Genomic DNA, 14,498 nt, shown 5'->3' on the forward strand with positions numbered 1-14,498 from the left:
TTACATACCTTCAGCCCATATGTAGATGACTTTTTTCTCCAGTTCAACATTAAAGAAGATTTATAGCTCAAACCATGGCCCATGGCGATCCATAAGATGCAAGTCAAGATCCATAGAACTTTGAGAGTCAAAAAAAAAAACATACATACGAAATGAATACATGTGATGATGTATTGAGATATTATGAGGCAAAATGAAAGACGGTGCTAGAAACTGAACATTATTTACAATAGTATAACTTTTAATTTACCTCAGATGCTGTTTGTTTATTACAACATCTGTTTAGTGTTTAGTATTCATTTTTTCCCACACAATAAGTGTACTGTACTATAAATAGTTGTGCCATAAATAGTCCATTTGTAAAACAGAGTGAGAGGTGCATTTGGCTTTGTGATTTTTTTTTATGTGTCATGAAAATAATGTGAAAAACACTGTAATTTAACCTGACATTAGTATTTAGTTCCTCCACTTTTTTTAGTCCAATAATATTTACCACACCTGAAAATTGCTGCAGAAGTCATTAAGCAAATATTCATGGACTGCTTAATTATTTAATAATTATTAAAAATTATCAATATCAAAATAATTAATTAATAATTAATATTACTGCTCAGTAATATTACTGCCTATTTGTGAGCTAGCAAAATGAACACTGTAAAGTTTAATTTCACATGCACTTTAAAGGAATTTTCTCCCATTATTCACACAATATATCATGAAATGTAGGAAAAACATACTATTTTAATTAATAATAAAATACTTGTTTTTTTTTGTTTTTTTTTGCAGGACATGAAAATAGAAGAGGAAACAGACCCCAAACCAGAGACAAGGTTCTGAAATGAAAACACCATGTCAAATTTTGAACCCAATGTACAGTATATAAGAATGAACTAGCAGTGATGATTTAGCACATAGCAGTTTTGTATTCTGTAAACTGTGCTGCATGCCAAATAAGTTAGATTGTCAATGTGTCATGTCCCTAATTTATTGATTTGTGGTAAACTCTTACTTGTTCGCCGTCAGTGCCTTTTGTACATGTACATTTTCCTTTTTGAATAGTATGTATTTTTATGTGAACTATTTTTATTCTGAAATAGAGAAAGAATGTTTTTCAAATATGCATTGTCTTTCTTGACTATTTTTTTCTACTATTATACAAATGATTGCGCGTGCAGATGTAATTATTTTACTTTCACTAAAGTAATATGTGTTATAAATCTAATGCTTAAACATATCTGTCTGAAAAAGGAAGTAATGGTTGAGGAAGTGAAGAGGACAAGAAAAAAAAACTTTATTTGTAGCTTAATTATTTAAAGGAAAAAATAATCATGACTTCCTCAATTACAATAAAATAATTTGATCATGAAGAAAATAACATGGCATAAATATTATTTATGCGTTTATTTACATTAAAGATTTCAAATTTCAAAGTGTCAATAAAGTTTTACACCTATTAATTATAAAGTACCATTAGTATGTAATAAGGAGAACTCTTTTCATGGAAAAGGTCATAAAGGCCATTAACTTACACTAAATTATATCATCTTACATGAAAATAAACAGTAGCACGTGTTGTAAAATAGATTACTTAACACGATTTAAGTAAAAGCATCCTTTCCTGTATTGGAACAACATTCACAATAACCAATCAGATTTCAGCATCACATTTATGGGTTAAAGCTTTATTAGGCTGAACAACAAAACAGCCTAATAATGTCTCTCTGATTTCTGAAGTGAAGGTTAGCATTATGATTCAGCTATGACTGTGGAATGTGTTTCCTTGATAAACAAAGGATATTGATCCTGGAACAAGTTCTATTTGGTTAAATCACACTGTACAAAATGGAAGTTGCAGAGTCATTTTGAGTCTTGTTAGTAGCAAATAACATAATAGCAGGATAACGTACGTGAACCTTTGGAATCACCATCATTTCATACATAAATTGGTCACAGAATGAGGTTTGATGGTCAGTTAATGTGAAATTTCACCCAAAATTGAACATGTATAAATTGGCTCTCCCTCAAGATGAAGATGTTTAGCTGAAACTGTGGTCCTTGGTGATTCATAAAATGAAATTTTGTGTTTAATAGATGCCTAATATAAGTTTGATCATGGAGGTCTTGGCTAAAATAAGGCTAAATTTGGGCTGTGATTGAACAATTTTTAAATAGACACCCTGGAATAGCTAAAAAAAAAAGAGTTTAAGCAGACTTCACATTTTGGTCATTCATTCCTGCATATTTGTTTAGCTTTGGCCTATTCCTTTACATCTATTTGATTTTCACTGACATACCAAATTTAGGTTTGTTTAAGCCACACTATCTATATTTTTATGTCTATTATACTCCTTTCAAAAGCACAAAAAGTGCTTGCAGGGTTGCTGTCAGCATTTAAAAGAACATATAGAGGCAAAATGAATTAATATCTGTGGCTACTGATGAAAAGCTGTAGGCTTACAAAAAGGAATGGGCAGTATACGCAGATAAGTGAAGAATATAAACAGCATTGATATCCTTAATAGACAGCCTTTATATACGTCAATAGACTATTAATTTTATTTTGGCTGTAGATATGTTGTTGAGGTTCAAAGATGTAGAAATTCACAGTGCAAAAGGGAAAAAGCATGTTATTTAAAAATGATATGAAAAGACTAACCTGCTAACCTGAAGACCAGGTTAAAGTTTTAATATTATGTTTCTCATTCATAAGGAGCTCTTCTGGATGAAACAAAAGAGATCTCTGAAGTCTGAATGGCGGAAGTTAATCATTTTCTACTGTTGATGTCTGCACAATAATTCCTAACAAATCCACGTGCATTCACGTACCTGTTCCCGCAGCTCTACTTTTATGTTTCCTTCTCTATAATATGTGTAAATAAGGAAGAATGACTCAAAAAATCATAGAGATAAAAATCCATCAATGATTGCATATGTGCACAAAAGACAGCCCATCAGACTAATGTGATAAGACTAATGACGGCTCCCTGATCAAACAATCCAGATGATATAAAGCTCTTGAGATGCTTCTGCGAATGAACTAATCAGGATGCAGCCTTTCGGCAGACACTATGTGGTGGTCAGGCCTCTGTTTTCAGAGGATTCATTCGCAGAGCAACATGAGAGGATCAACAGAAAGCGCAAAACACTACGTCACCATCTCAAAGACTATTTCAGGTAAGACTCAAACAGCAAAGATTGTTTATTAAGTATTTGCCTGTTGTTAGCATTTTACTGAATATTTAAAACAGCCACTTTTAATCTGTAAGACGTGTGTATTTACTGTTGATAAAGTGTGGAAATCGTGCAACCGAGGGATTTAATTAAGAGCAGAAAATGTTAAAAAATACAAATAATTTAAGTGTTTTAAGAAAAGAGAAAGATTAATTAAAGACTGATTAAAAGTTTAATCTTTACTTAGTTTGGAGATTTAGAAAATTTTCAATTAAGGTTTTGAGTTTTGAACAGCTTTATTACCAACTATAATGCTTGTTGATTCACTAAACAATAACTAAAGCCAGTTCTTCCTACTACGTTACATGTAAAAAACAATATTAATCGAAATTGTCTTCAAGTTTGAACTGCAATAGTTACCAGAAAATTCTAGTTGATCAAACTAGGTGATTAATTGGCTCAACAAAAAGCTCATTGAAAGTATGTGCTTCAGCCTACATCAGCTTGCATATTTTTCTAGTTTCTAGCAGTTTCTTTGCAGTTTTAGGTAAACGAATACTACGGTAAAGTTTGATTACAAAAACATTTGTTCCGTATTATGTTAATTATATTTAGAGGGAGATATTATCAACAAATAAATGATTTTTTCTTTGCACATCACTAAATAAATACCAAAAAACAACTTAAATGAGGTCTTTGCCTTGAAATTGATGATATTTGCCTCACCTGTTCATCTCCATATGGAGTGTGGTCAGTCTGTAGAATGCTTGGTTTGAACAGTGTTGTACTTGTAATGCAGGGAACTCGAGTTTGAGTTAGGAGAATCATTGTTCTATAAAAGAGAAGAAAGCAATGTAAAAAGAAGGTAAAACTATGTGGTCACACAGCACTTTTCTCTAATGTTTGCTTTTGAAAACACTATTGGTTGTATTTAGGGAAGGGTTTAGGACAGGGGTGGGCAAACTCGGTCCTGGAGGGCCAGTGTCCTGCACAGTTAAGCTCCAACTCCAATCAAACACACTTTATAGATTTCTAGTGATCTTGAAGACACTGATTAGCATGTCCAGGTGTGTTTGATTGGTGTTGAAGTTAAACTATGCAGGACACCGGCCCTCCAGAACCAGGTTTGCCCACCTCTATTGCATTTTTCATCTGAAACATGCAACAAAAATGTAACCGGGGCAACTTATTTTACATTTCACAAAAATGTAGGCTAAGACACATTTTTCCAATGAGCATGGGCTGGAAAATTCAAATGATAGTGAAGTTTGTTCTTATGAAGTTTGTTCTTATTGGTTCAAAATAAATTTGCTCTTATGATTTGCCTTTTGAGCGGCGTAAGCTTTAGCAAATTGTGTTTATGTTGTAGTTGTGATGCGAAACGTGCAAAGAATGCAGCTCTTTCGCTTTTTCCATTCATTGGATGGATGAAGGACTACAAAATCAAAGAATGGCTACTAGGTGATATTGTTTCAGGCATCAGCACAGGACTAGTGGCAGTGCTACAAGGTATTGTATGCTAGTTTAGCTAAACCTATTTTTTCAAGTCATAAACACTTCACTTTCGCATTTTACTTTATTTTTTTATCAGGACTTGCATTTTCTTTGCTGGCCTCTTTACCTCCGGGATATGGACTATATACTGCATTCTTCCCTGCTATAATCTACTTCTTTTTGGGCACCTCAAGACACCTGTCAGTGGGTATGTGTAATCTTGAGCAATGCAACATCATTAGTTAGGACTACTTAATTAGACTTTATAATAGAGTGAAGGTTTGGACATGGATGAATTAGGCTGTGCTTTGTAATTGGATTGTGTTTTAGGGGCTTTTCCAATTCTGAGTCTAATGGTGGGTGCTGTTGTGACACGACTAGTGCCTGATGAGGGACCCTCGTTCAACATCACTGGATTTGAAGGGTTGAGCCTGGAGCAACAGAGAGTTCTAGTTGCTTCCTCTGTTACTTTTCTCATGGGTGCATTTCAGGTTAGTTATTTATAATATCAGCGGTTAAATAGTAGACCAATTTTTACATTTATCCATATTACATTTATTTTTCTTTTATCCCATTAATTCATTAAACATACACATATTTTCTTTTTTCACACTGATGAATTTCAGTTTTTTATAAATATTTATATTTTTACATATATTTTCGTATTTCACCCCAATAAATAGTAAAAATATGATATTATTATTATTATTATTATTATTATTATTATTATTATTATTATCAGACAATTGGAACAAATATTTAAATATTCCTATAGCCTTATAATAAAAAATTATATAACTATTTCCTCAATATATTTCAATATATTAATTACTTTCCTTAAGGACACGACACATTTATATTATATATCATTAAGAGAATCACATTTCACCCAAAATCATAATAATAATAACAACAACAACAACAACAATAATAATAATAATAGCTGCTGCTGTTGTTGTTGTTATTATTATTATTATAAAGCATTAAATGATCTTATGTTAAAACTTTGTTCTGATTCTGGCTGAAGCATGAGGTAAAATGTGTGCTACTCTAAAAATGCATAACAATAACTTTAAATAAAGAAAAAAAATCCTGAAAACAATTTAAATGAAAACAATATCACATTACTCTTCTTGTCTGTGTATATCAAGTGTATGCCCTTGTTATATCCAATATACTATACACTAGCTTTAAGACTCATCGCTATAAATTTCTTTGTAAAAATGTCATTTGCAAATAAACATTTAAAAACCTTTGAATATAAATTTGATATTTCTATTTTTAATATAGCACACATTTTAGAATTAAATATAAAATAAAAGCACTACCCTCTCTCTTTCTGTTTTCAGCTTGTAATGGGGCTGCTGCAGGTTGGCTTCATAGTCATGTATCTGTCAGAAACTCTGGTGTCTGGATTCACCACCGCAGCCGCTGTTCACATTTTGGTTTCCCAGCTCAGGTTTGTGCTGGGCCTGGATTTTCCAGGTATAAACGGGCCACTTGCTATCATATATGTAAGTTAGTGCTTCCTTTCTAATGCACTAATATATTGTATATTGTGACTGTTTAGTATATAAAGCAAACATCCGGTCTTTGATTTCAGACTTTGGTAGAAGTTTTTAGCCGAATCACTAGCACAAATGTGGCTGACCTGGTCACATCTATTGCAATCATGGCACTGGTGCTTATTGTGAAGGAGATCAATGACAGATTCAAGTCTAAACTACCTGTGCCGATACCTATAGAAGTCATCATGGTAGGTTAAATTAATATTTATGACCACACTGCTTCTTTATTAAGCTTGAACACTACATTAAATTCATCCAACAGACTGTTATCGCTTGCGGAGTCTCTTATGCATTCAACTTTGAAGAACGATTTGACGTGGTCATTGTTGGGGAGATGGTGAATGGGTAAGAATCTAACAATATCTAATCTACAAAATCAACTATATAAAACTGAAATATGTATAATCAGCATAATGATATACTGCTATGGAAAAATTAATAGAGCATTGGATTTTTTTTTAGATTGGAGTTAAATATTTTAGATTATGGCTTTTGGATATTATTTTAGATATGGATTTGGATATATTATTTAAGATATGGGTTTTGTATATATATATATGTGTGTGTGTGTGTAATTATAGTCTCTAATCTTTAAGTCTAACAACATTTCTTCCAAGTTTCAACCAAAAAAGGTTAACTGTTAAAAGAAGGGAAAGAATTATGCTTATCTGTAATTGTGGTTATGTGTATAATATTGATTTCTTCTTAGATGTTTACTTAATTATGATTATAAACTGTAAATTCATATACTTTTTCTACAGGTGTATGTACAGTTGAAGGCAAAAATATTCAAATCTACTAATAAATATTTCAATAACAGATGTCACATCCATAAACAAGCTTTTTCCTCATAAATGCAAAATATAATAAAATCAATTCTTATCCTTTTAATTGGCATTATTTTGTATTGGGTTGTGCAGTTTGTTGTAAACTGTAAACTCAGTAACTGTTTCGTTCACATCCGTAGCGCATGTTTGTTTTTTCTTAAAACATGTTTAGTGATTAACACTATTCTGATCCTATAACTCTGTGTGGTTAGCTGTTTTGGAAAATATAAACAGATGTTTTAATATAATTTAACATATATTTTCTCGTGAATTTATGTTGAATTTTTACTGCAAATGTCCATAACGCTGGAATTTCGTTTTATTTTTTTGTCAGCCTGAACATTGGGATTTAAATAATTCAATATCACACTGGCATACTCCAGATTCATTCACATAAAATGTTATGTAATTTTATTTCAATTATTTGTTTTTTGTTCTATTATTATGACTGAACTGATACATTTCAAATGTACTTCATAATCATTGCTTTGGAGTTGAATACGGGACAAAACAATCTATCCTTTAGTTAATGAGATGAGTTAGATCAAAAGCACCCCGATGACATTACCTAAAACGTGTAGGTTTAGAAAACATTAAATAAACGGAATTTGTAAACAATATTGGATTCCAGTTTTTCAGTCATCTACACAGAATTGCACATACAGTGCTTAACATACGAGTACACCCCTCAAAAATCTCTCATTAAAATTTAAATTTACTATCGAAAGCTTTACAATATTATATTCATGCATGCATATACACTAAGCATGCATATAAACATTAACCAGAACTAAATCTAAATCTGAATCAAACAAAGCAACTTATGATAATGGTCCCAAATTAGTAAACCCAAATTTATATGTTAAGGAAAAATATTAAATAAAAAAAAATTACAAAAAGAAACAAAAAATTTGTATTGAAATTTTGCAGGTTTTTTGTTTCTTTTTGTAATTTTTTTCCAATATACCATATGGATTTAAATTAATTATCTTTCTATTTCTAAAGATGTTCAGTGACTAAACTATTATTTTAATAAATATCTCTGTTTAATAAATCTGCTTTGTTCAAATGCACCATAATATATTACCTATATTCACTGAAAAATGTATACAAATGTTCACTTTCAAAATAGAGTGTACTCATTTGAGTTGAGCACTGCATATTATATCAAAATCTAAACATATTACTATTTCTATTATGCAGATATGAATCTCCAGTTGCTCCAAACCTGGAAGTCATTGAGGAGACTGCAGTGGAGGCTTTCCCTATGGCCATAGTAGGATTTGCTGTGGCTTTCTCAGTAGCTAAAGTCTACTCTGTCAAACATGACTACACGATTGACGGAAACCAGGTGAGCAAATAAAAAATAGTCTGAAATGTGATGCATAATAAAAATGGACACATTTGTAAACACTCACCTGTATGTTACAGGAGCTCATTGCCTTTGGAGTGAGCAACATGTTTGGAGCATCTTTCCGCTCATTCGCCGCAAGCACAGCACTTTCTAGGACAGCCATACAGGAGAGTACAGGAGGAAAGACGCAGGTGAAATTCTCTCTCTCATGCCATTCCTCCATTTTACTACAAGAAAGCAAAGACAAAATGGTTATTGTTTGTTTTATAACACTTCTACCTAGATAGCGGGAATCCTTTCAGCCATGATGGTATTGATTGTGATCGTCGGAGTAGGATTTCTACTCGAGCCACTACCCAGGGTAAGAACTTTTTAGATTTTATACACAGAAGCAAACTGAATGTAGTCCTCTACAGTACTATTGTGCTATTTTGTATAGTTTAGGGTGTTAAAAGTTTGATCAAATACATGTTACATATTTTAGCTTGCGTTACATTAAACTGACTTAAAACATTAAAGTTAAATCACATATTAGCCATGGCAACATTTAGTTGAAGTCTTTTTATTAGCCCTTCTGAGAATTATTACCCCTGCTGAATTAATAGCCTCCCGTATATGTTTCTATATAACAGAAATAGGACTTTTTTCAAACACATTTCTAAACAAAGGTTTTAATAGTTAATTTCTAGATATATTTTTCAAGCATTCAGTTTAAATTGCAATTTAAATGTGTATTTTAGTTAATTAGGCAAGTTAGGGTATTTATTCAATTCAATTCATGTTTATTTCTATAGTGCTTTTTTCTTGTGTCAAAGAAGCTTAACATTGAAGTTCTAGTAAATTGAAACTGTAACAGTCCAGTTTTCAGAGTTTAAAATCGGTTTAGTTCAATTCAGTCAATTTAATTTTCACTGATGGAAGTACAAAAACTGAAGAGCAAATCCAATGATGCACAGCTCCACAAGTTCCAAACCAAGCAAGCCAGTGGCAACAGAGGCGATGAACAAACTTCACCAATTGACAAAAGTGAAGGAAAAAACCTCAAGAGAAATATTTAGGCACAGCATTTTATAATGATGGTTTGCTTTGTAGACAATCAAAAAAATACTGCTTAAGGTGGTTAATAATATTGACCTTACAATGGTTTAAAAAAAATTAAAACTGCTTTTATTCTGGCCGAAATAAAAACAAATAAGACTTTCTCCAGAAAAAAAAATATTACAATAAATACTGTGAAAAAAATCCTTGCTCTGTTAAACATCATTTGGGAAAAATTTTTTCACAGGAGGGCTAATAATTTTGACTTAAACTGTATGTCTTTGCTACTGTAACTTATTAAATCATTTTATCATTTTTGTTTTGATAATTTGACTCAACTTAGAACATTTAATGCGGGAACTATTTAAAAAGATTATAGTGTAGTTGTAGCTAAGGCCTGGAAAAGTTTGGTTTGTGTGTTGACATGTCTTCAAGACACTTTGTTTGAAGCAGTGTTAAGGTTGTGATCTATAAAAAACAAACTTGAAGAGGAAATGTGCGCAGCTGTCAGTAAAAGTGTGCATATTTAACTTAAATATTCAACTGCTTTAATTCGTCATAATTTAGCCATTAGCTATTCTCTTTTAGGAAGGTTTCTACATAGTTTTATAAATAAGACCCTTGATCTTTGAATAAACCTTTACAGTTATTTACAGTGATGCCTAACATACTTTATGAGAGATTAAAAAAAATAAACTATTTGACCTTGTATATATCTGATAAGTGACCTCCAAAAGATTTTTTTTAAATGGTTGTTTTAAACTCTCAATACATATAAACTATGCACTCTAGTCACGTAGGAGTCAAATTATGGCAGTTTTGCTTTTCTTTCCAGTCTGTTCTGGGCGCTCTGGTCATCGTCAATCTGAAAGGCATGCTGATGCAGTTCAGTGAGCTGCCGTTTCTATGGAGGAATGACAGGCCGGATTTTGTGAGTTTGTGGGTTTATTACCACAGATTATTTTGTGAATTGTCTTTGATCACTCAATCCTCTAGAGTAGTTTTTATCTTAAAGGGATTAGTTCATCCAAAAATACCTCTCATAATTTACTCACTTTCAAGTGGTTGTAAACTTTGATAAAAACAAAACAATATAATGTGAAGAATGTCGGAAAAAATGCAGCCACTGAAATGCATAGTAGTGACAAAATTACTATGGACGTCAATGGCTGTTTTCTTTTACTTTCTTCAGTATATTTTATGGAAGTGCTGAAAGGCTATGCGTTATTATATTTTCTCTCTCTATGTTCTCGTAATCATGAGAAAATTAAGTTATGATCATGAGAAAACGACTTTTTGTTACATCGAGATCATGAGGAAATAAATTATATTTATTGTGATCTCAACTTAACAACATAAAGAATGATGAAGATCTTGCTTTTGCGTTATTGCATTCTTTTTCAAGTTCTTAACAATTATTTTATAAAGTGAATCCCTGCAAATAATACTATATGAAATAGCTACTGTAAGCGTGTCAAGGACATCCTCTTATGCCTAATAAGCAGAAAAACATAAGCCGTAACCTTAAGAAAAATCAACTTTTGCTATATCAAGATGAGAAAATTAAGACATAATAAAAATGAGAAAACTTATGATATGTTGAGATCACAAGAAAATGCTGTCATGATCACAAACAAGAAACAAGAAAGAAAAATATAATAACAGGTCACCTCTAAGGACTTCCATAATATCTTAATATATTTCTTTGTGTTCAAAAGAAATAAACACAAAACAGGATGAGTAAAAAAGATGACAGAATTGGATCAACTATACTCTGACCCCTGAGTCTGAACATTTTTAAAGCAAGAACAAAACTAAAGTAAAATGTGTTTGTTCGCTTCACAGGTGACCTGGATGGTGACCTTCATGGCGTCTCTGTTTCTGGGTTTGGATCTGGGTTTGGCTGTGGGTATCGGGGCAGAATTGTTCACTGTGGTCTACAGGACTCAATTGTAAGTGTGGATTCATAATACCTTCAATTGAAACCAAAGCACAGGCAGAATATTGTTTTTTTGTGTGATTTTTTATTGACCACATGTGATAATATTTTGTATGCAACAGCCCACGTTGTTCTGTCCTGGCCAATATTTCAGGAACTGACCTCTATAGGGATCGTAAAGACTACACATCTGTGAGTGCCACTATTATGCTTTTTTATAGTTTTCTTTGATTTATTTTACAAATGCTTATTTTAATGGGATTTGATTTCAGATTCAGATTTACGAACCTGACGGTGTTAAAATATTTAAAATTCCCTCACCCATCTTCTTTGCTAACATCGATTTCTTTAGAGATAAACTGGTTCAGGAAGTAAGCTACTTTTTATTTTACAGATGTTTACAACAAATTATAGGTGTTTGTTAAACGTTTGGCGCTAAATGTTTGCTGTCTTCCAGGTAGGTTTTAATCCAATGAGAGTGCTGAAGAAAAGAAACAAAGCCTTGCGAAAGATCAGAAAAATGTTGTGCAATGGAGAACTGGAGGTGTCAGATGTAAGTCTTTGCTATTAAAATAATAAGATGTGTTTCTACAGGTGGTTTGTCAAGCCCACTCACCAGTGTGAAGCACACTTTATAAATGCACAATGTTTTTATTTTATATAGAGTGATTAGAAAAATGTGTCTGGTGCAAATGTGCAAAAAATCTGGTGCAAGTGTCTGTTAAGTGTCAGAGAGAAGAGTTTGTTTTCTATATGTGGTTTGTTAAACCCACTCACCTGTGTGAGGCATACACAAAATTAATAATATCAATTTATAGTATTATATTTTAGATTGAAAATAATAATTTATTTTATATAATATTTTGTATAGTACCCGTTAAATATTTAACTTACTGATTATGTTACATGAGATTTTTTTTAAATCAGAATTTTATCTAATAGTTGGACCAGATAAAAAAAAACTATATGACCTCATATATACTGACTTATTTTTTGTTGTTGCATTAATTGGCTAAATTAATAATGACAACTATATCTTCCTACACATATAAATAAATGTAATTTATTGAGCAGGATAATACGGGCAACTATCTTTAGTATGGTTTAATTTAATTTGTTTAATGTTAATGTTTAAAAATAGTAGTAAATAAATTCTGTCTAATAACAAAAACGGAGCTGTTCTTCTGCGATATGAAAGCAGTAACAAAACTTACATTCTTCTTGATCCAGAGAGGCCCTGTACTGAGACAGCCATCAGTTGACACATCAGAAGGCAGTATGGAGGATCTTGACCAGCCCATAGACTTCTCAGATCTCCCAATCCAGGTGAACTGGAACTCGCAACTGCCTGCCAACATCTCCGTCCCTCCTGTCAACATACACAGTTTAATCCTGGATTTCTGTGCAGTCTCCTTCATCGATGTATCTGCACTCAAGGGTCTGAAAGCGGTAAAACACTATATTATGAGACATATTACACTGTAAATTTAGTAAATTTATTAATATAAATATAGCTATGTCCTGCATTCATGATCAGAAATTCTTTAAAACTGCATTTTTGAAGTTTGTTTTTATCTTTACAGACCTTGAAAGAGTTTATACGAATTGAGGTGGACGTCTACATAGTTTCATGTGATGGTAAAAAAAAAAACTTTTTTATTACCTGCAATTTGATTCCAAAGTCTTCATAATAGGGAAAGTCAAAATCACCCAAAAATGAAAATCAATTTAAGCATAATCAAGTGGTTTCAAACATTTATGGGTGTCTTTTCCCTGTTGAACATTAAAGAAAACCTTTTGAACAATGTTGGAGAGCAGTATTTGCACTTACATCCATAGAAGAACTATAAAAGTCAATGGCTTACATTGTTCAAATCATCTTATATTTTTAACAAGTATACGGTAAATAAATGGTAGAATTTTTTGCAGACCTTCTGACTCCTTCTGCTTTTGCCACAGTGTACATCATGGAGAAGCTTCAGCATTGTACATTTTTTGATGACGAAATTAAGACTTCAATCTTTTATCCCACACTTCATGATGCCATGTTGCACATTCTGGAGACACATCCAGATCATGGAGAACTAGAAAAGGTAGCTAGATTAATGCAGATTAAATATTTCGACATAACCTAAAATTACAAGCAGTTTCTGTGGTCCATACTGAACTATGTATCTGTAATGTTTGCAGGATATAAACATAAACTATGAAGTCATCCAGAGAGACAGTTTAACTGTGTGATGAGGAACAGAAAACCCTGCTGAAATACTGAGGATTTTACTACACATTATAAAAACACTTATTTCAGTCTGGCTATGTAATGTTTAACTTCACAGCAGCAGCATTGTTATCATGTTTACTGGTAAGTGGACTTAACGTTAGAGCAAACGAATTCAGCTTGTTTGGGATTTAATGACAGGTGGACAAACAATCAGACATTTTTCATATTATGAACATAAATATAACGTTAATTTCTTACCTTTTAAGCAAAGTCTACCCATAGAGGTTATCCTAGTCCTTTGGGAAGACAGAAAATAAATGTAAACAAGCGGTAATTTAGTTTTTATAGCAAGAAACGTGTTTTCAAGACCTCACTAACTAGCGTGCTAGTATGCTAATTCCGACTCAATGAAGACAATCGATCACGTACCAATCATAGGCTAACGTTACTTACCGAATTAATAAATCTGCTCGTTTGCAGTCCACACCATATTTACTAAAGAAACAAAACCATGTTGCAGTGTTTATGTTACTTCCTGTATTTAAATATTTATGTACTTTATTGTGTCAAGTGTATGCATTCATGACCTACTTGTCTCTCCGGGGAGAACTTTGCACGTTTATAAGCTGCGTCCTGCATATATTAATGTTGTAATAAACTTTTTAAAAACCTGTGATGTAAATTAATGTATTTTAAAATGAATGCTTGTTTAATAAAACGTTTAAAAATGCTATATTGTCTGCTTTATATTTGTTAAATATCTCAGCACACACAAGTACATGTAAAAATATAGCCAAATAATTCAAAAAGGTCTAAATTTGTTCAATTCAATTGGATGATTTTATATTATTAAATAATTTAGTGTACTTTAATTTCTCAAATGGGT

General features: G+C 32.1%; 2 protein-coding genes and 1 long non-coding RNA gene across 9 annotated transcripts in view; 2 read left to right on the plus strand and 1 right to left on the minus strand.

The window, feature by feature from the left end:
- slc26a3.2 (solute carrier family 26 member 3, tandem duplicate 2) overlaps positions 1 to 1,120 on the plus strand; it is a 23,972-nt gene extending 22,852 nt beyond the window's left edge. For both annotated transcript variants that reach the window (XM_087247146.1, NM_001040175.1), the window contains exon 21: positions 787 to 1,120. In XM_087247146.1, coding sequence (XP_087103272.1) covers positions 787 to 837 — 51 coding nt within the window. In that variant the 3' untranslated portion in view covers positions 838 to 1,120. The remainder of the gene's footprint in view (positions 1 to 786) is intronic.
- The window catches only part of LOC110439362 (uncharacterized), an 18,690-nt gene extending 4,277 nt beyond the window's left edge, over positions 1 to 14,413 (minus strand). The window contains exons 1-9 of one of the 4 annotated variants that reach the window (XR_015483120.1): positions 14,204 to 14,413; positions 14,066 to 14,107; positions 13,871 to 13,908; positions 13,323 to 13,475; positions 13,055 to 13,164; positions 12,606 to 12,831; positions 8,479 to 8,641; positions 3,898 to 4,003; positions 9 to 118 (exon numbers count right to left, since the gene is read on the minus strand). This is a non-coding gene — a long non-coding RNA (uncharacterized LOC110439362). Of the gene's footprint in view, positions 1 to 8; positions 119 to 3,897; positions 4,004 to 8,478; positions 8,642 to 12,605; positions 12,832 to 13,054; positions 13,165 to 13,322; positions 13,476 to 13,870; positions 14,022 to 14,065; positions 14,163 to 14,203 lie in introns of those variants that run through there. The other 3 variants (XR_015483121.1, XR_015483118.1, XR_015483119.1) reach the window with 3 other exon arrangements.
- Positions 1,257 to 14,345, plus strand: slc26a3.1 (solute carrier family 26 member 3). Of its 3 annotated transcripts, none has more exons than XM_087247147.1 (19): positions 1,257 to 3,174; positions 4,541 to 4,680; positions 4,763 to 4,873; positions 4,996 to 5,156; positions 6,015 to 6,179; positions 6,269 to 6,421; positions 6,496 to 6,578; positions 8,264 to 8,411; positions 8,492 to 8,605; positions 8,698 to 8,775; positions 10,288 to 10,383; positions 11,298 to 11,404; positions 11,514 to 11,583; positions 11,664 to 11,762; positions 11,849 to 11,944; positions 12,622 to 12,840; positions 12,975 to 13,029; positions 13,351 to 13,484; positions 13,582 to 14,345. In XM_087247147.1, the coding sequence occupies exons 1-19, from the start codon at positions 3,047 to 3,049 to the stop codon at positions 13,630 to 13,632; spliced, it is 2,208 nt and encodes a 735-aa protein (XP_087103273.1). In that variant the 5' UTR covers positions 1,257 to 3,046; the 3' UTR covers positions 13,633 to 14,345. The 3 variants fall into 3 exon arrangements, with proteins under 3 accessions (XP_087103273.1, XP_087103274.1, NP_001129155.1); XM_087247148.1 differs by having other exon boundaries at positions 11,670 to 11,762; NM_001135683.1 differs by having other exon boundaries at positions 3,047 to 3,174; positions 4,505 to 4,680; positions 11,670 to 11,762; positions 13,582 to 13,632.
- Positions 14,414 to 14,498: the final 85 nt, after the last annotated feature.

This window comes from Danio rerio, chromosome 4 (genome assembly GCF_052040795.2).
Source record: "Danio rerio strain M-AB ecotype USA chromosome 4, GRCz13ab, whole genome shotgun sequence".
Classification (NCBI taxonomy): Eukaryota; Metazoa; Chordata; class Actinopteri; order Cypriniformes; family Danionidae; genus Danio; species Danio rerio.

Bases quoted from the DNA above. Each gene is read 5' to 3' on its own strand.
- slc26a3.1 (NM_001135683.1), top strand. From the start codon at position 3,047: ATGCAGCCTTTCGGCAGACACTATGTGGTGGTCAGGCCTCTGTTTTCA. The intron at 6,180-6,268 runs GTAAGTTAGTGC...CTTTGATTTCAG, and splicing joins GGCCACTTGCTATCATATAT to ACTTTGGTAGAAGTTTTTAG. The intron at 11,584-11,669 runs GTGAGTGCCACT...TTTCAGATTCAG, and splicing joins ATCGTAAAGACTACACATCT to ATTTACGAACCTGACGGTGT.